Source organism: Melospiza georgiana, chromosome 8 (genome assembly GCF_028018845.1).
Source record: "Melospiza georgiana isolate bMelGeo1 chromosome 8, bMelGeo1.pri, whole genome shotgun sequence".
In the NCBI taxonomy this organism is placed as follows: Eukaryota; Metazoa; Chordata; class Aves; order Passeriformes; family Passerellidae; genus Melospiza; species Melospiza georgiana.
Window position 1 is genome coordinate 17,028,957 of NC_080437.1, and position 21,017 is coordinate 17,049,973.

The 21,017-nt window shown below is 45.8% G+C and overlaps 1 protein-coding gene across 4 annotated transcripts in view; it reads left to right on the plus strand.

Moving 5' to 3' along the window:
• Window positions 1-19,221, plus strand: part of NDST2 (N-deacetylase and N-sulfotransferase 2) — a 126,678-nt gene extending 107,457 nt beyond the window's left edge. For all 4 annotated transcript variants that reach the window (XM_058029332.1, XM_058029331.1, XM_058029330.1 and 1 more), the window contains 12 exons: window positions 3,753-3,840; window positions 4,002-4,156; window positions 5,655-5,840; window positions 6,242-6,370; window positions 9,911-10,093; window positions 10,906-11,002; window positions 12,138-12,261; window positions 13,746-13,920; window positions 14,150-14,320; window positions 15,634-15,743; window positions 17,226-17,328; window positions 17,451-19,221. In XM_058029332.1, the coding sequence (XP_057885315.1) occupies window positions 3,753-3,840; window positions 4,002-4,156; window positions 5,655-5,840; window positions 6,242-6,370; window positions 9,911-10,093; window positions 10,906-11,002; window positions 12,138-12,261; window positions 13,746-13,920; window positions 14,150-14,320; window positions 15,634-15,743; window positions 17,226-17,328; window positions 17,451-17,576 (1,647 nt within the window). In that variant the 3' untranslated portion in view covers window positions 17,577-19,221. The remainder of the gene's footprint in view (window positions 1-3,752; window positions 3,841-4,001; window positions 4,157-5,654; window positions 5,841-6,241; window positions 6,371-9,910; window positions 10,094-10,905; window positions 11,003-12,137; window positions 12,262-13,745; window positions 13,921-14,149; window positions 14,321-15,633; window positions 15,744-17,225; window positions 17,329-17,450) is intronic.
• Window positions 19,222-21,017: the final 1,796 nt, after the last annotated feature.

Consider the following 21,017-nt stretch of genomic DNA (forward strand, 5'->3'; position numbering starts at 1 on the left):
GCCCTGTATTACTCCCATGCCAAGGACACCCTGTTATCTTAGGAAAGGATTTGGCTCTAAAGAGACTCTCAATACAGTCAGAGTCCCAATACTTTCCCTGATTTCTTCCTCACTCCTAGAATGAGGAGAGATTTTCTTTTCCCTGGATGACATCAAGAGCTTGTAGTGACTGTTTAGGAAATCTCTGCAGATCTGTCAGTGAGATACAGATTTTTAATGTACTGCAACAAAAGGCACAATTTTAAATGGTTTTCCCCTAACATTTACTTAGAAGTAAATAGTTATTTTAATTTGGTAGTATTAAAAAGCCTTTTTTAAAATGACGGTTATTGAACATCAGAGTGAAGCTTAGACATTTTTACCATTGTGTCCAGATGTGTGCCTTGGAATGTGGTTTTCTGTCACTTGGGCCTGCAGCATGACTGCCACAGTTAAGTACTAAAGGCCTCCAAAAACCCAGGTTGTGCATGGCAGTGAATGCTCTGATAGACTGTGACAAGCATGAAGCAGCCTGGCCCTGACATGGCTTAAGAATTCCAGTGGCCAGTGCTGGGAATCTCTTTGGGGACCCCATCAGTGCCTTGCTGGGGTGAGCCTTACAGAGCTTTAGCAGGGAGCACAGCTGGGCAGGGCCTTTCTGGCTAGTTAGTGGGCAGGCTTGTATCTGGAAGGCTTTTTGAAATAAAAGATAACAACAAAATATGAAAACAGATAAAAAGAGATACTTGGATGGATGGAGGGGCAGTTTTCTAGGGGAATAAAGTCTGCCTTTTTAGAGGTGTGAGATAGCTTAAATGCCTGCCATCTTTCATACCATGTGAGCAACTGAACTTCTTAAATATGCAAATGAAGATCTGTTCACATCTGGCTGGCTGTTTTCTCTCTTAAGGGGTAGCCTGCTCCACAACTCTTGATTGCCTTTTGTTTGAGTCTTAGAGCATATTATGGATACAAAAGAAATACCACCTGAATCACCTGTTAGATATGATTAGTACTATCATATTCATCTTACTTTATGAAAGAGAGTGCAGAGAGAAGTGCCATCTTCCAGCCTGCTCCCACACCTGCATTATTGCACCTTACTACAGCTTACAGACCTCTTGGAACCAATGTGGAACCAGGGAACACGGAATGCATAATGTGTTGAAAGAAATGTTCACATACTGGCACCTTAGTCTCCTTTATCCTGTTCAGGGGAGACATTTCATCAAACCTGTGCTGTGCCACCTCACAGCTGTGACTATGACAAGGACCCAGCAGCAGCAGAGGGATGGCACACCATTAACAGTAAACTTGCCAGAAAGCTGGACTCCATAGGACTCCACAGTCTCTGAATTTCTGGGGCCTCCATAGTTCCTCCCTGTTCCCTCCCCACACACAAAGGATTGCAGCCTGCTGGAGCAGGGCTTTTTGGGATTTATTCTCAGACAGATGTGTTGTCATGGTAACCCCAGCCAGGCTTTAAATCTCTTTCTGTGCAGAGGAATGCTAAGCCTCTTAACCGCTGTCTTTCCTCCCACCACTTTCCTACTCAAGCCTGGGGAACTGGATGTGCCTTTCAGGGCAGCAGAGGGAAATGTTGGAGCTTGGGACAGCTCTGGAGAAAGAAAAGAGAGTGGCACTCTCCTGTCTGAATTACTGGGTGATGTGTTCAAGGTGCTGGTCCCAAATTTGAAGTGATCTTGTAAACCATCATCTGGACAGACAGATGTTTTTCCAAGGAGAGATGCACAGCTCTATTCTGTGCTCCCTGATGTGTGGGGTGAGTCCCAGTGTCTTGCTGGGCTACATAAAGGGAACTTGACCTCCCATTGCCTGCTCTGGGTCTTGTACTGCAAAGTAGGCTTCAGCCGTCAGTTTTGCTGGCATGTCACTTTTTAAAAGCACTGTATTTGTGATAGGTTCTGGAGATGTCACATGCCTTGCATTTATCAAATTACTGTTCTTGGGTGGGGACTGAGGTAAAGATGTGGTATGCAAGTGGCCATGGAAAAGCTAAAATCTTAGAATTTTGTCCCAGGCTGCACTTGGTGTCAGTGTTGTGTGAATGTGAGAATGAGGAACAGGCATTGAAGTGTGTCTGTAGGGAAAAGTCTGAAAGCTTCCTTCCCTCATAGAGAAGCATTGAGAGTGTCTTGTAGCACTACACATGTAATCTCTCTGTCTCCCATCCTGCCATGTAATGGACTGCCTGCCTTGAGTGTAAAACCACTCAGCATATGTTTGAGGTGATTGGGTGATTGAAGTGAATTATAGAAGCCATTTTTAAATTAATGTGATGACCAGTGTTTGGTTAATACTGGTTTGATCTATCAGTGGCAGCAGTGATTTGTGAGGTTATCCATAAGAAGTTGGTGTCAAGGCACCTCCATAGAATGAGAGTCTGCCTTTGTGAGTGCACATTCACTGCTGAGGGAGTGGTGCACCCAGACAGTGCCTATGGAGTGTGAGCTGTGTGAGGGCACCTTGTGGTGCTGTGTTCTGCCCCTTGTGCCTGGGGAAGGGCAGCTGATGCAGGAACACCTGTCCACCTTCCCTACACGGTTTGGTAGGTCTGTGTGCTTTCCCCAGAGTTATATTGCATGTTTCCTGTGTCATTACAGCCAGCTGAAGTCTGCTGTTGAGAGGTCATCACTTTCACCTTGGTGCAGCCACAGATCCATTGCTTTCTGAGAAAAGCTATTAAAATCTAAATAGCCCAGACAAGGACCGAGTCTGTCACCTGCCAAGAGCCCTCCTGCTATCCCCTGTTTGATTGGGAATTCTCCCACAGGGAGATGCACCAGTGACATTTCCCCAAAGCACACAGGTAGCAGCAGTGTTCATCTCACAGCTACTCTCTTTTTATTGTTTTCCAGCAGAAGGAATTTGACTAGAATTAGTTTGTGTCCTACTTGTCTGTGACACACTGAGCCTCTGGGGTTTGGTTTTTTTCTGTCAAGGCTGTGTGCTGTCTTACTCTGTACCCTGCTGGCCCCTGAGGTTCGTGGCACAAGGCATCTTCCCTGTGGTTAAAGCAATGACTTTGGACATTAAAAGTAATCACAGGTGAGCACAAGAGAACCTGTAGGAGATGCAAGGATTGTGAATGTTGGCTTTCCCAGATTTTCTTCCCAGAATCCAGGAAACTTTTTCTGCTACAAAATTTTGGCACTTTCAAGAGAACACAAAGTCAGGGAAACCTCTCTGCTGTGTCAGGACTCGTTGCATAGGTAGTTCTGAGAATCCACCTTTCTTCTCTAAATAAAAGTCCCCTCCCTTTGGATCCCTTACTGTTCATGATACTGACTTCTTTTCTTCCATCTGTGTACCATAGACTGCCACCCTCCTTTTCACTAGGACATAGACTGAGAAGGGGCAGAGTTTCATTAGCATTTGAGTCCCAGCCAACATGGGTGAGGAAGGGAGCATTGAGGCTAAAACCTGTAGAGTGTAAAGAATCTATTGCTTTCAAGTGAGATTTATTGTCCTTTTGCCTTAGCACAGACACTCTGGGTCCCTCACGTTGAAGTGGAGAGCATGACCTGACCATGGTTTTAAAGAGGCATCGTTTAGTACAGCAGAACTACTTCAAGTAAAGGCTGTGTATGAGGAGCACTTACCTGCTCTGCTCCACTCCAAGGGAAACAATGCCTAAGCCCCATCTCCTGTGATAGCTCTTCAGAGTCAACTGGGCACCAGTAGAATACAAAATCATGTTAGAGAGCAAAAAATATTAATATGATCATTTCTTTTTCCTTTTGTCCAAACAGGCTTTGCTGAGCACTCAGAATAAGCTGAGAACTTTAGTCCCAAATTTCACCTTCAACCTGGGCTTCTCAGGGAAATTCTACCACACAGGTAAGCCCCTGGCACTCCTTTGTCTCAGCACCTGCATACAGCCCCTACCTTGGGGTGTGTCTTGTGTAATGCAGTAGAGAGAGCATGACTGTTGGAAGGGGATTAGCCACTGCTTTTAAACATTGAGCCCCTCTTCTGCTTTTTGATTTTGCCTTTTGTAGGTACAGATGAGGAAGATGAAGGGGATGACATGCTGCTCAAGCACAGGAAGGAGTTCTGGTGGTTCCCTCACATGTGGAGTCACATGCAGCCTCATCTTTTCCACAATGTCACTGTGTTGGCTGAGCAGATGAAGCTGAACAAGCAGTTTGCTGTGGTAGGGAGCATTGCAGTTTATTTACTTTACAGTGCTAATGCTTAAACATTTTTCTCCTGGAATAGCTGTTTGGACCACACTGAACCCAAACACTATCTAGTATTTCAGCTGCATTTAAGCAAGGCAGTTCTGGAAGTTCAAATTGATGTGTAGCTCCTGCTGTCTTGAGGCAAGAAACACCATTCACATGCTTGCCTGTTCCATGGGACGTTTCCCAGCACCTGCATGGCCCCAGGCAGCTCTGCTGCATTCCAGGGTGCAAATCCCAAAGCTCTTGTTTCCTGAGGTGTGAACTTGCAGTATTGCCATCCCAATGCAATTAATTTACAAACTCTGGCAGTGAGCAAGCATTTCCTTTTCCATCCTTATTTAGTATGGTTCTGTAAGGAAATCACCTGGTTGATAGTATAAAATGCTCTGTCTGCTAACAGCCCTTCTTCTGGCCTTCCAGACAATGTCGAAGGAAGTTACTTATCTAGGAAGCACAGAGGAAATTCCCTGGGTTTTGGCAGAGGAGAGGGAAGCCTTGAACATCCTGCATTGATGGAACAATGTCTGTTTAGTTCTTACATCTCAGAGTTGAATATAGCATACATGTTTCACTGAAAAGAAATGTTCTCTTCACCTCTAGTTTGGTTCTTTTGATGGTAATCCCCTTGAGAATAACAGGCTGCTGTCTTGTGTTCCTGTGACACACATAGATTAGGAATGATCATGAATGCAGAGCACAGTCACAGCATTGTAGAAACCATTTAGGCTCCTCCTTTTCCTGGTTAAATAACAATGCAGTCTTTTGCAAAGAGAGACAAAGCACAGAACACAATTACACATATTTAACATGAAACAGGCTAGCAGTCAGAAAAGGTTATTGTATCATTTAGGGGCGCTGGTTTTATCATACACCACCAGGGCAGAGCTGTCATCATTGATATTGCACCAGAACCATTTAGTGGAATTAAACCCCAAGAAATTCAGAAATTTCCTGTCATTTTAATGTAACTCCAGGCCCCATCTCTTCACCTGCAATAGTCTCTTGCTCCTTGTCTGCTTTTCTTTGAATTGCTAGAAACAATACAGATCCCAGTCATCTTCCTTTTCTCTATATCAGTTAAGGAAATTTTGTTCTCCTTCTCTAGTGACTCACATCTAGGCATTGTGGGAGTGAGATGTGTCACTTAACAGCATTGATTAGTTTTAGTAACCAGGGAGCCTGACCTGAGGGTTCTGAATTAATCTCATCTGTCACAGCTGCAAGCTACAAGACCGTTCTTACAGCAGCTGTTAGCAATGCTGAATGTCCTTGTTGGTACAGAATCGCCCTTCTACTTCTACAGATGCATAAAGCAAGAAGTATGAGCAGTATTTCAGGTTTCCCAATCCAGAGGGTTTTCATGTTCCTCTGTCATCTTGCTCCAACTTGGATGCTGTTGCTAAATGTGATCCTTATTAAGGCTATTAGTTAAATACCAAATTATCAAGCTGTATATTCTGCTTCCAGGAGCATGGGATTCCCACAGACTTGGGCTATGCTGTAGCCCCCCATCATTCTGGGGTTTATCCTGTCCACACACAGCTCTATGAGGCATGGAAATCTGTTTGGAGCATCCAAGTAACGAGCACAGAGGAATACCCACACCTACGGCCTGCCCGGTACCGGCGTGGATTCATCCATAATGGAATCATGGTAAGCACAGCAGAGCCCACTTGCCTGCCCAGGGAATGGTCTTCTCATCATCTCCATCAGAGACATTAATCTTAATATCACCAGTGTTTCCAAAATCAGTAAGTGAGGCAGAGAAGAAAAACTTAGCTGAGGTCAGTTCTGTGTTTCTCAGAACAATTCAGGGGTCAGTACTGAATGGAGAGCAAAACCAAGCCCATCCAGACTAAATGGAAATCCCAGTGGCTTGTTTACAGTGTGATGAGTTAGGTGGTTGAGAGGAATAGCAAGACTCCTCTGCACCTATGTCACTTACACCCCTTACTCTTTATATTGATTCATAAAGTGCTGCTTTGTCTCATTCTCACACAGATGCTGCTGCATCTGCCTCTTGTCTAACTTTGCTTTTTTTCTGATATTGCCAGGTTCTGCCTCGACAGACGTGTGGTCTTTTTACTCACACTATCTTCTATAATGAATATCCTGGTGGCTCAAAGGAGTTGGACAAGAGCATTCGTGGTGGTGAACTCTTCCTGACGGTGCTTTTGAACCCAGTAAGTTCATCTGAAAGGGGAATTTGTGCACAGCTGTCCCAGTGCCTGATGTGGGAAAGGACTAGATCTTGTTGTGACCAGCTCTGGCTTGTGTAGGATCTGCAGCAGCTGTGGGTCTATGGCAGCCCCAGCTAAAAAGCTGCAGGAGTTTTTACTTTCAGGTCTGCAAGCCAGCCTTTGTCCCTGTTGCCTGAGATAAATTGTTTCCTTTACACACCACAACCAAACCTTCCTGCTTGAGAAAAGTCTGGAGTAAGGAGGAGGTTGTTCTTTGTATTACCTATGGAGTGATCAGTCAGATGGAAAGAAACTGCTTTTTTCTCTTGACCATTTCTTTTCTGGGCTTGTGTTCCCGTATGCTGGGTGAATTGCACCTTGCCCCACTCTGTAATTGTCAAATCTTGAAGCATGCAGGAATAGCCTCTGTGAAAGTAAAAGCTATAGGTTTCTCCAGGAAAACCAGTTGCTAGGCTGTAATCCAGAGATCTTTAGTGATCTAGGAGGCCCTGCCAAAGAATTAATAGAAACATAGTATCTAGAACTACCCATTAAAATTTGCTGATAAGATGTGATGGTCAAAGCAGCTGGCAGTAATCTGTGATCCAAAAACAAGTCAGGAAAATTGTGTTCCTGTACAGGATGGGCTTATTTGCCAGATTTACTGTTGGCTCTTTGGGGTGACTTACAACTCTTTCAGGGACCTTCGGATGCTTGCCATGTTTACACTTCTGCTTCCTTTTGGCAGTGTAGCATTTCTCTGTGTCAGAGCAGAGTGCTGTGCTCTAAGCTCCTCTGGTGTTTGCACAGTGACTCAGACCTTGCATTCCCCCCCTTGCTGATAGAGCCATCTCAGGGGCCTGATAGAAAGCTGGCCAGCTCTGCAGCCTCAGCAGTGATCCGTAGCAGACTTGGACCAGGCTCTTCCAGTCCTTTCTGGTGCTTCCAGCTCCCATTAAGTGACACGGAGGAGTATCCAAGCCTGTATGTGTGTGATCAACTCCACAGTGCAAACAGAAGATGTTTGATCTTCTGACTAGTGAACAAGGTCTGATGTCAGAAATAGCTGTTGATCCTGAGCACAGGCTGATTGCTTCTCACAAACACTTCTGCTCACGCTGCACCGGCCGGTTACTGCTGTGCCCACAGCTGCTGTTATTGCAAGGGTGCTCATACCCTTCTGTTTCTGTATGCTGCGCTCTCTGGGATCTTTGCTCTCATCTTTCCTCAGTGTGAAAGAAGGGAAATCACAGCACACTGACAGCAGAAGGGAGGGGAGAGGAGAGAGCTGTTACTTCCAAGTCAGTCTGCAGAGTCAGTGGGTGTGGATGAGAGGAAGGGAGGGAGACGGCCCTTGAGTGTAGCTTATGTCAGAAGAAGTGCTCAGAGCTGTTCTGGCAGCAGGAGCTGTGAGGGGGCAGAGCAGGCTGCCAGGCCTTGTTGAACAGTGCACATGTTACAGGCTGTGACTGCACACTCAAAACTCCAGGAAATGGCTCATCGGCTGGGTTTGTCTTTTCTTCTTCCAAATCCAGTTGCTTGTGACTGTTTGCAGGTGGCAGCATTACCTGTGTGAGCCATTTTACCAAATGTAGTCAGTCTTGAGACACAGTTGCTAACTTGGAGCACATGCAAGCTGGTTATTTTATTCTGGAAATGTTGAAGGGGTCCCAGGTGGTCTCCTTTCTCCCCCCTGCTGCGATATTTGATTTGTGCCAGTGAGCCAGACTCCTCATACAGAAAGTTTTGCTGTCACGGAACCTCCCTGATGTCTCCCAGAAAGGGGCAAAATACAACATGAGATCCTCTTGCCACCATGCCTTGCAGTTACACAGATCTTTCTGTCCTCTGCTGTGTGTTGTATTTAGCACATCCTTACATAACAGCACCGAGCACACGCTGCTCTTTGAAGTGTAGGTGCCAGAGCCTGTCTGGCAGGGCCTCTCTGTCTGCTCAGTAGGGAACCAGAAGTGAAAAACTCCCAGGCAGACAAACATGATAAATCTTGATCTCCACTTACTTTCCATGTGTCCCAGAGTCCTACCAGTGTTTTCTGTTGCCTACCCAAAGATGCTGGGTTGTGAGCACCTTATGGACAGAATTAGGTTTGTTTCATAGGGTCTTGGGGATGGCTCAGGCACAGAGCTACTTTCTATCAGTACCTCTTCTTTTGCTGAGACCAACCCATGGTGACACTGGCCAGAAAACTGAATTCAGGCTTCCTCAATGCCAGCAAATGTCTTCATCCCAAGACCATCTGTCTCCTGCTTCCCCATTTTGCTCTTTTCCTCCTGTGAGTGGGAAAGCCATTCCTGGCCCCTGCCAGGGAAGCCTGTCACTGCTTCCTGACCTTACCTGGTGTCACCAAATTGAACCCAGGACTGTACAGCAGTGGGTGCCCCTACTGTGACTGAGGTCATTTTCCCTCCCTGCACTTGCAGACACTGGGCAAGGCGTGCTAAATCAGCCATTCCTCCAGTGGCCTCAGTGTTCTGCTTTTGTTTTTCTAACTTCTAGCCAAGGTGTGGTTGATGTCTGGCAGGGTGTCATTGTGTTACAGACATGTTACTGGGATGCTGAATTCTATGGGACATATCAAAACCACACACTAGAGTTAAGCTGACAAGAGTCCTTCACACTCTTTTCCAAAAATTAAAATAGTGAAAAACTGACAGGAGGAAAATGTGTCTGCTTGAGGGAAGAGATGGCTTGGCACAGCAGAGCGAGTGCACAGTCTCCTGAGCATTGCAGTGCTGAGGCAGCTGCCATGGCTGTTGAGTGCCACTTTGCCCATGGATGTTAAAGCTTGGCAGGACATTTTTCAGGGGCTGCCTGTGCTGAAGGTTCTTGCAGGCTAAAACTTACCAGCTGGTGTCTCTTTCTAGGACAATATCCTACTGCAGTGTCCCTTTGCAATCCCTGTTCAGAAGATCCCCAGATACACCTGTTTATATTTTAAAGTGGGAGCTGCCAGTTGTTCCTTTACATTTGAGATGTCAGCTCCAAAGAGAATGAAAGCTGATGGGCTGTGGGCCCAGGAAGGACTCCTGTGACAACCATCCCTGTGCTGTGTGGCCTGGCCTGCAGTGTGGTGCCCCCTCCCTGGCCTGCTGCCCTGCTGTAGCAGACTCTGCAGCTCAAGAGGTTGCCCTGGTTGTGCCTTGGGGAGGGAAAGGGAAGCCCCTGTTTTCCCATGAAAGTGGCTTTGCATGGTTTTTGACTAGGGAGTTACTGACTAAGCCTTGTTCACCTAAATGTCCTAGAGCCACTTGAATGGCATTTTGAAACTGTTCTGGTCACAGATCCAGGGTTCAGTTACCATGACCCTGCACCATTCCCAGGGATTACTGAGAGGTCTGTGCCCCTCCTCTCCTGAGTTGTTCTTGTCTTCCAAGACTGTTTCCTGACAGATGGACATTTGTTAGCCAAGATAGCCATGGCATTCTGAGTTGTGAACAGCTTCTTGCTGACCATGGAATCAGGCTAGGCAGAAATAGTTCTGTTACCTGATTTACCAGTATCCCATGTCTTTTTTATTTTCAGATCAGCATCTTCATGACACACCTGTCCAACTATGGGAATGACCGTCTGGGACTGTACACTTTTGAGAGCCTGGTCAAGTTTGTGCAGTGCTGGACCAACCTTCGCCTGCAAACATTGCCTCCAGTCCAGCTTGCAAAAAAGTACTTTGAAATCTTCCCACAGGAGAAGAATCCCTTGTGGCAGGTGAGAAGGCAGCTTTTACCACTCCTACTGATTTTGTAAGAGGTGTATCCCACATTTTAAGTATAACAAGACTGCTGATCCAGAGTACAGAGGGGCAAAGCATAAAGCCTTTAGGTTTAACTTTTAACTTTTGTGGCTTCAGGCTGCCTGTGACAAATGGCAAGGTGGAAGAGATGGGGAGTAGGAGCAGTAGGACACAGTCTCACAGTGTGAGCTTAGGGACAGGGATTGATTGTCATACAGGACCAGGGCCCAGCTTGCAGGCATTTGAGTCATTAAAGGGTTTGTATTAGAGCAGGCTGCTGTGAAATGTAAAGTGTGCAAGCAAGAGCCCTGTTTGGTGCTGGAGGAGCTTGCAGGCATGTTAATGTGATTAATCTCAAAGTAATTTCACACTGCAGAATTCATGTTCATTAAATAAAAACACACTTATTCCATTTTATCCCAGTGCAGCAGCTCTCTGCATGGTAATGAGCAGATGAAATTAACTGAAGGTGATAGAGTTGTCTGTCTGCCAAAAGTTCACAGATGCTGAGCTGTGCTGTCACGGTGGCCCAGCCCAGAATGGCTACATAGGGCAAGGCCTGTGGTTAACACTCTCACAGGGACTTTGGATCCCGTGTCACTGGAGCTTTTGAAAATAGTCCCCAGTGTTTTTACTTAACACTTGATGCCTGGCAGAGCAGCAGTGTGGCTCTGAAGTGTTCTTCATATGCTAATAGCATTTTCCCCAGAGGACTGGCCCTTCCAGCTTTTCCTCCCCTTGCCATTACCTTCTGTGGTAATGCTTAATCTCATCACTTGTGCTACAGAATCCCTGTGATGATAAAAGGCACAAGGATATCTGGTCAAAAGAGAAAACATGTGATCGACTCCCCAAGTTCCTCATCGTGGGACCTCAGAAAACTGGTAATGTGAACACTGTTGTATAGATTGTGGCTTCCACCTCACTCTTGCAGAGAGCTGGAAAGGTCCGTGCTGTAGCTCTGTATGGCTGCCCTTTGCACAAGCTGCCAAATGGCCACAGAGGACATTTCAGACAATCTCAGATATGTTCTAACCTGAATCTGGCAAGTCTGTCAGTACTTTTCCCCCCTGGCAGTGTGCTTGGCTTGCCCTACCTGTTTAGGCTTTCCAAAAGCTCGGAGAACCTGTGACCTCAGTGTGTCACAAACAGGCTGTCAGCAGGACTAAGCACACACACTTAGCAAATGCTACAATGAAAGTCTCATAGTGCTTTTATTGCTGCAGATCTGTGTACCCACTGCATGCTCCATGTCACTGTCATTGGGAGGGAGAGAAACTCCTTTGTCTGATCTCTGTCACCACATTTAAACTGCTGTGGCATTATGGCTGGTAGTGACATAGCTGTATATACTGTACTGATGATTCCCTTCTAGGCTGAAGAGAGCAAAATCTCTTCAGCTAAGACCAGGTCTTCAAGCCTTGGCTTTCTGTGTAATGCAGTGCAACAGCAGCACCAACTAGTCACAGTAAATGGTGATCCTGGACTTGGGACAAAGGTCCCCTGGCTGTGTCACTGGGAAGCTCTGATGGTGTGTGTGCAGCGTGAACCCTGCTGTATCATGACCCAGGCTAGTTTCAGGTGGCTCAGTAAGAGCGGGGTAAAGGGAAAACATCTGCAGCAAAGGCAGGACAAGGCATCTCTGGTGGAGTTCTCACTGCAGGACACTAATGTTGTCCCTAGCACACCTCCTGCCCAGGCCACCTCTCATGTGGCTCATTTGTATTCTGCCACATGAAGGTGTGGCTGTGCCACGGCATGGGAGTGCTAGCTGACATGGGTGGCAGATGTCTTGCAAAGGAGGCAATTCAAATCAGCTGCGTGAGTTAAAATGTGGATTGAACTTGACTGAGCAGTGCTTGGTGTCACTGCTGTTGTAACCTGTGTGAGTTATGGGGTTGGTCAGCTACAAAGGAGAGGAGTGTTCCCATCTGGGAACAGTTTCTTGTAGTGTAGGTAAGCCTTTAATTCAGCCAAAGCATTGTGTGACCCAGGTCCCTTAACTGATTCCTGTTGCAGGCACAACAGCTGTGCACTTCTTCTTGACCATGCATCCAGCTGTCACCAGTAACTTCCCAAGTCCATCCACCTTTGAGGAGATCCAGTTTTTTAATGGCCCCAACTATCACAAAGGAATTGATTGGTAAGAGACCTGACACATGTTCTTCCGTGATATGGTGCACCCATGTTGCCTTCTCCCAAATCTCTCTGTATATCTGCCTCCTCCCCCTTAGCCGCCTCTCTGTTTTTGAACAGCTGTTTTCCTCGCTTTGCTCAGTGCATGCTTTCTGTTTTCCTGGTAACCCAGCTGTGTAGTCCCAGGAGCAGCACAAGTAGTTTCTCATTTTAGTGACTCTTCACCAGGAGAGCTGTAGGTATGAATTAGCTTTAAAAATTCAGCAAGTCTTTGATGAATGCACTGCTGTCATGAAGGTACTTTGACATGCAAAACAGACAGCAGTGTTCCCATTACAAAGTTCTTATGGTTTTAGAGTTAAAACACATAATACTGGAGGGGACAACCTCCCTGCCGTTGTTCTCAAGCCTTGACACTTAAAACAACCACTGTGTTCCTTGTACTGGCTCCAGTATCCATATGCATACCTTGCTGTTTACATGCAGAAGTTTCCACCTGGCAGGCAAATTCTAGTGTCATCATGGCACTATTATGCCACTGTGTTTCCAGCGAGACAAAGTTTAAAGGTGTTTCTTATTCAAAGCAGTAACTTTAGCTGACAGTGGCACCAGCCTTGTGTGTGGCTCTGAGGGATGGCTGTGTGGCACAAAGGCATTCTGGGACTTCTTTATCCACGAGTTGTGGGAGATTGACTTCTCTAATCATTTAGGGGACTTTTGAACAGATACTGGAAGATGGTTAGCACTTGAACAGAGCTCACAGAAGTCAAGCACTACAGAGCAGTTGCACTAGTTGACAGGTTAGAAAGTGAAGGTTTCCATGTGCATCCCCTGGAAAAGTCCTCCAGATACATCTGGAGTGTGGCATCACATGCAAGGGGAGAATCTTTGTATTTAACACGGAATTTGCGTTTGTTGCACAGCTTAGATTTGAGCACAGATCAGCCTTCCAGTGCTTCACAGTCCCCAGCTCGCCTTACCCTCTTACCCTGTTAATCAAATACCTTACAGTTTCCATGTTACTTATCCAACAAGCTCCTGTGAGGCAAGGCTGAGATCTTCACCCTGCACCTCAGCTATGGATTGAGGTACAAAGAGATAAATGCTTTAGACAGGTTTAAATAAGTGATTGGTAACAAGGCAGGCAGACAATTCTGACCTTACTCTTGGACAAAATGTCTTTCCTGCTAAAGCTAGCAGCTGGGACCTTACCCTCAGGTTTTTCCTTCCACTGCCAGGGACTCGGGGAACAGACTCTCAGCAAAATACTTCCTTACCTTTGTATCATTTCTCAACTTTCTTTGTCATGTGCCACCACCCTTCTTTGAGTCACGCCTCTGCTACATCTGCACTCGTTTGCTCATCCCTTGCATTACTGGGGAGGTGCAATTTTGCTGCAGCTTTGTCTGTTGAAGAGGAGTAAGGGCATCGTGGGGCTGTGCCTTTTCTTGTTGGGCCATGCTGCTCACCAGCATCCCTTCCGTTTGGCAGGTACATGGAATTCTTTCCCATTCCCTCCAATGCCAGCACAGACTTCATGTTTGAGAAGAGTGCCAATTACTTTGACACAGAGGTGGTACCGAAACGTGGTGCAGCCCTGCTGCCTCGAGCCAAAATCATCACTGTTCTGATCAACCCTGCCGACCGAGCCTATTCGTGGTACCAGGTAACTTCCCTGCGCTGGGCTGGGGGTTCACAGCCACAGAGATATTTCAGTGGGGGAGGCAGAAAGCCCACGGATGTGCTTCCCTAGAGGAGGCAGGTTCCCTGCAGGGTGTGGACACATTCACATACAGAGGCATTGGTGGGTGGCTGTGCTGAGTCATTGGAATCTGCACTGAGAAGCATAAGGTGGAATCGTGTTCCTGCTCCTGAATCCAACTTGTGTTTTTCAGCACCAGCGTGCTCACAACGACCCTGTGGCGCTCAATTACACCTTCTACCAAGTGATCTCTGCGAAAGCCCAGGCCCCGCAGGAGCTGCGCACCCTGCAGAGCCGATGCCTGTTTCCCGGCTGGTATTCCACCCACCTGGAGCGCTGGCTGACCTACTATCCCTCGGGGCAGGTAGGAGAGCTGCCTGTGGAGCCCCCTGCAGGTTTAGTGTAGAAGAAAGGGGAACAAACTGATTCAGGAGCATGTGCGCCCCCCATAATTTTAATTTTACCTTCTTTCTTGTCTTTTGGAACAAAAGCCACTACTTCCTTTCTCCTGTTATGAGTGGGTAAGAAATTAGGCTTGAATACTCCAATTTTGCACTTTATTGTATTTGTAAAAGGAAATGAGTGCATGAGGATACTGTGATCTCCTAGAACGCTCCACAGTACTGGAAATTTCAGCAAGAACAGCAGTGTTAGCACTCCCTTCCTTTCATCTTGGCAGTCTGCAGACCAGGGACCTTCTTCAGACCCAGAAGGTCTTCAGCCACTTGCTGTGGTTTTGTTGCTTTACAGAGAGTGTCATGGACTCTGCATCTTGTTAGTTTCCATGTTGTGAAGCCTTTAACTGTCTGCTGAAGGGAAAGTTCACTGCAGAGATGTCAGGATTTAGTGTTTTGTGTATAAATTTGCAAAAATGCAAATGAATAGACACTGTAGAGTATTTCAGTCTCTAAATTCTGAAGATGTTTCTAAACTAAGATTATCTATCTACCTATCTTTGTGTGTGTATGTATATATATATATGTGATTACTGTGTCAGGATGTTTTTTCAAGTTCTTTCTGCTGCTGGGGTTATTCTTAAGACAGTCTGTAATCCAGCAGAGGGTTATAATGTCCATTTGGTCTCTTTTTCTCTGCCAAAGCAGCAGAGCCTGAACTGTACATGACAGATCTGTCAAGACTAAAAGAGATATGGTAAAGCATTCTTAGGCTTGTATCTCATTGCCTTACTATTCCTGGAGGTTATTGCTTGAGGAATGATGGAGCCAAACACACACCTCCTTGTTCTTACTGCAGGTCAGTCATTAGTTCATGTGACTGTTGCTCCATTCTTTTCTTTGGAGTAGATTTTTATTAGCACAAATGTTGTTCATTGTCTGTGAGACATGTAACAGGAGAATACCTAGCACAATGGCTGCTGACATACAAAAAATAAGGGTTTTCAGAGACAATCTGTACATGCTGCTTCTGGGCCTTAGTGCTTACTTACAGGGCATTTGGCCAAAGACAACTTTATTAAGCAAAGCCTGTCATGTGGCCCATATCACAACTTCTCTATCTCTGGTGACAAATGGACCACATCCCCCACTGTGTTCTTCTAGAACAGACAGATTTTGGCTGCCTGTACTCACAGGCCAGGGCAGCTGGAGATGGAGGAAGCTCACAGGTATCAGTCAGCACAAGCTGGCAGAGGCTAAGGCAACTGTTCTCTCTTTTTAGCTTCTCATTGTGGATGGTCAGGAGCTGAGACACAACCCTGCCTCTGTAATGGACAACATCCAGAAGTTCTTGGGAGTTACACCGCTCTTCAACTACACCCAGGCCCTCAGGTAAGGAAATAGCTGCCTTTTGGGAGAATGCTTTCTCAGCCAGGAAGCCCATGATTAAAAGAATACTTCTTGTCTCTGATCACAAGATCTGCCAAGGTTTCACAGTTATGCCTAACCCTAAAATTAGATTCAAATAGCATGAGATGCTTTGTGGAGACTGAAATCACACCTTGGTGTTTCCTGAAATTATAGGGGAAGGACAAGGTTCTGACAGTGTCATGGAGAAGAATGAAGTTTTTCACAGCAGTAACTATATTTTTTTCCATCTGGTCTTTGTGTTTCAGAAAAGGTGCTGGAATTATTAGCACTCCTTATGCTTTGTGTTATACCTGTATTTGACAAAAAGTAGAGGAGGTATGATAAAAAATGTGTGACAATCTGCTCGTATCCTCACCCAGATGGAGATTAGGGCTGCACTGCACAGTTTTGAGATAAAGAGCCTGTTATTAGAGATGATGTGGATTTGACAGGTGCCCAGAGCTGTCTGAGGGAGCATTAGCAGAGGCACCACCTCACTGCTACAGTTACAGGGTGTTCCTGAGCTGTGACTGTGATCTTGCCTACACTGCATGTGCAGTTAATCTGAATAGATTAAGTGCTGTTGAAGGTGTACTGTGGCCATACCAGTGTTTAGTGGAAACTGTGCAAGCCCACTGAAGATGCTGAATATTGTTCTTTGCAGCTGAAAACTGTTTTCACATCTTCTCTGCTGTCACAGCCTATGCCAGCTGCGGATGATGGGTGAGGATGCATGCATGCAGACACAGAACAATTGCTCTTTCCTTTCACAGTAAAGAGAGGACAACTCATTCAGTTCTCCCCCTACAGCTGTTTCCAAATGGGTGGCACAGAGCTCCTTGGGGGGAACAGATTCAGAGAAATGTCAGGTTACTTGAAAGCTTCACTTGCTGCAGCACATGTGCTGATGGTGGATGGAGTATCTACGGTAGAGGTACTGCCAGCACCCCTCAGCCAGGGTCAGGAAATAGATGGGACTTGTCAGCTTGCCTCCAATTTCTTCAAGGGACCTGCTCAAACCTCAAGCTCACCTTTGGCCACCTGAAGGGACAGACCAGGCCAGATCCAGACAGGGTTCCCAGCATTGCCTCATGCCTATGTTTTAGCAAGAAAAGAAACATCTGACTCTTAATAAACAGTCAGGGGATTCTCTTAATACTCAACTATAGTGAGGAGAGTTAAAAGAATTTATATGCCCCAAAAAACCGATTATTATCTTTCCCCCCAGCTGAACAGACAAATTGTGTAACCATGGTACATCTGAAATTTGCACAAAGCTGAAACCATCATGTTTGTAATAGGTTTCTTGTCTAAGTAGTCCAGTGCTAAAAAAATCCAAGGAACCAATCTCACAAAATAAATAGGTAAAGCACTGAAATAGGAAATAACTATGGAGTTACTTAATTGCTGCTGGTGCTAATTGGGTTTGTGGCTGTATCTTTCAAAGATAAATGTCTTTTGCAGATTTGATGAAGCAAAAGGATTTTGGTGCCAGCTGCTAGATGGAGGAAAGACTAAATGCCTAGGAAAGAGTAAAGGAAGGAAATACCCTGATATGGATTCCTTGGTGAGTAGCTGTCTCAAATCTCTTGACAACAAGAGAAGTAGAAACATCCCAGCAAACCCACATGGATTTTCCTACCCTCTGTCCTAGATGACCTGTGGAGCATGTGTCTGTTTTTTCCACAGTCACGGCTCTTTCTAAGAGACTTCTACCGGGAGCACAACATTGAATTATCCAAGCTGATGAACAGACTGGGGCAGCCCCTTCCTACCTGGCTCCGAGAGGAACTGCAAAATTCCAGCTGGAGCTGAGAGGGACTCCCTGGCCCCAGTGCCATTGGCATGTGTGGTGCTCCACCATGTGCTATGATGCCATCTCCTGTCAAGCCAAAACAACTGGACAAAGGAGCAGAGAATGTGCATGTGGAGCCTTGCCCCACCCTTGGAAAGGGCTGCTGCCCTGCCACTGCCTTGGGGCATAGAGTGCAAGTCACATTCTTGAGTATTAATGGTGTGCTACTACAATTCGACTTTTACTTATAAGAAGGATTTGAAATGCCTGCCCTACTTAGAGCAGGGAACAGAGCAGAGTTACCACTTTGTGTATTTTTAAATTAATTTCCTCAGTCTATGAAACAGGCATGAGCTGGAGTTAATGTGTTACTCCTCTGAGCCCAGAAGTAAAGGCTGAAGAGGGGAGACAAGTGAGCCCACTGCTGAGAAAAGAGCAGCAGCCTAATAAAAGGGGAATCCAGTGCAGTGAAGCCCAGCTTTTATCCGTAGTGTATCTGGCACAGCGAGGCCCAAGAAGGCCCTGTTCCTGCCCGTGCCCGTTGCGTACAGTGCCACTGTGTGGGGATGGCGGGGAGTGCACCTGCGGGGACAGGCACAGACAGGTAACCTTGTCCCTCCTTATCTGCAGGGCTTGGGGTGGGATACACTGCTGACTCTGGTCAATTAATTGCTTTGTGATCTTAGAGAAAAGGTTTGCCACATGTGGCAACGTGGCGAGTATTTCTCTGCAGGGACTTGAGCCGTTTCAAAAGATAACCAAGGAGCAGAAATGTCCCTATAGAGCACTTGGGAGGTGTAAGGGCAGCCTAGCAGCAGGGGGGAGGCAAAACTCAGGTTTTGTAAAATATGGCTGATGTTACAGCTGAAAACAGGCAATTCAGTTCCCCACATCTGATCAGCTTAAAAAAAAAATCCCTTTCCAACAGTTCCAGCATCCCTGTCACATAGTCCATTTGCTAGCACTGTTTAAATATTCTTGCACGCCAACAGTCCAAGGAGAAAAGGAAAAAAACCAGTTAAAAGTAAGTATTGTTCAGATACAAAGGGACAGCTTTGCACCAGAAGTGGTTTCCTATGCCTAAAAGGGGCTTCTCCTTCTGCAAAGTACACTAAGGTACTTTGCCTTCTCCTGCAGTTATTGGGTAATTATTCTCAGAGGAATCCTCCATCGTGGTTGTACATATTTTCTTTGAGCCCTCCTTCCCAGGCACAGGTGGTCCTTGGAGAGTGCTGCAGTGGGGCAGGATCCACATGAACAAGTTATGGGAACTTCCACAACTGTCACAAGCCACTTCTCTCTCAGCTAGAGAGAAGTTGCTTCAACTGACCTTTTCCATTGAGCCTTAGGTATTGTGTATTTCTGAATGAATGGTGCATTTACCGTTGTATGTAAATGTATATAGTATGCAATATAGTATTTTATTTCATGTGCCCTTGGAAAGGGTTACTTTGTGCAGCCAAAAAACGGATGGAAAGACTGGAACCCCCTCTCTCATTCCTGTTAGAGAGAAAAGCCCAACTTCCTGCACTTGATTCATGTATAGCATCATTCACATTGAATGATAATGAAGAAATTCTTGGCTCTCGAAGCTGAGCACATGTGTCTCAATAAAGGCTAGAAGTAGTAGTAAGTGGAGATTCAATAAATGTACTACTTATTTTTTTTCTTTGTGATGATTTGGAGTGGTATCACGGACCCTAAGCTGGTACAAGGGTAAGAAAAACTGGAAATCCTGCTCCAGGCCTTAGGCCTGATATTTAGAAGGGCAACAGTGGTGTTTAACTTACTTACATTTGAAACAAGGTAGAAGCAGTGTGCTACTTGCAGCCAGGCAGGAGTTTGAGACTCATTCTTAATGCTTTGTGTAGTGGTGACTTTGGGGCCATTCCTGGCTACTGCAGTTGTTTCCAGCTGCTGTGCCTGCCACAGCAGAGCTTGGCTCTGTAGCTCCTGTCCAGGTGTGCCTGGCACAGCAGCCCTCACAGTAAAAACTGGAAGGAAAACATTGTTTGAATAGTCAAGCTTGTGAGAGCATTGTAACAGTCCTACAGCTCTCCCTGCACCAGACACTTGACAAATAACCCTGACAGCAGCAAGGCATTTTCACATGCTGCCACAGGAGCTGGAGGATCCCAGGACCAGTGATTGTGCTGCTCCCTTAAACGTTTTCCTGCTCTTAATTCATTACAGGTTGTCACCCAATCACTTCATGCTTTACCTCAGAGTATGGTACCTCTTTGAGGAGAGGCCCAGTAAAAATAAATGTGGTCTGAGGAATAAATGTTGGGAGGGACTCAGTCAGTGTTACTTTACTGGTAATAGACTGTCACTCAAGGCAGCAAATGGCAACTGTGGAGTCTCATTATCTGTTTCTTTCCTCCCCTGGTTGCTTAATTTCTATACTGCACTAGTTCTTACTGCTTATGCTAATGGCAGACAAAGCCCCTGCTGTGGTCAGCTCCAAATACAGGACATTCTTACCTGATGAAGAGCTGTTCTCCAATCTGCTGCCTTTCTCTGACAGCACATGGGTGCAGGAGCTACCTGCCTTCCAGTCATCACTTCAAAGCTGTGGAATCAAACACTGCCTCTAAGAGAAGCATGTATAATAGCAGAAGCTCTGTGATACCTAAAAGCCAACAAACCCCCTCTTTTAGTGAGAGACACTGGGTACTAGATACTGACCCACTAAAACATTCCAGATCCTCACCCTTCCATAGGAGAAACAAACCTCACCTTCTTGCCTCACTCACGGTAACCAGTTCACTTCTAAGGCAAAGGAAAATAATAAGCACAAGACAGGACCTTAAGGGTTTTCTTGGTAATGTATTAAAAAAACTTCTTTAGTCTGATGCAACTCCCATTTAAAAAGGAGTAATTTGGCCCAGGAAGCAGAAAGCCAGGTAATTCTTATAGCCAATTGCATGGGAGATGAGAACTGACAAAACAACAACAGGAAACTCTTTGGAGCTTGTGCTTGCAAACCACCTCAGGAATTCAATCAGGAAGATACTTAAAAGTTGTCTGCTGTCTCTTTCTAGTCAGCACAACATTCAGGTATGAATCTCAGCTCTAGGGTGAAGATCTTGTAATGGAACTGGAGAATTTCTGTGTAGGTGGCAGCATGTATCAATGCTACACAAAAAGCTGATCACTGAAAATTGCAATTTTCATTGGATGACAGCACTGCAAAGACAAATATTCCTGACAGAATCCTGCAGCTCCTGGAAGTCAGAATGGCACACAGGAATCTAAAAAGCCACTTGATCAACCTCTTCCTGATGTTTTTCAGCTCTTGCATACAGTTGGAAAGAATCCTTTGATTCCTTGCTGATCATTTTGCTGTATCAGTAGTAATATGGTCAGAAAAGTAATGATAAACAGGTCTGAACGGGCCAAATGAATCAAACAATGCTGAATCCTCAGGGACTCCTGGCTGACATGGTGCACACAAGACA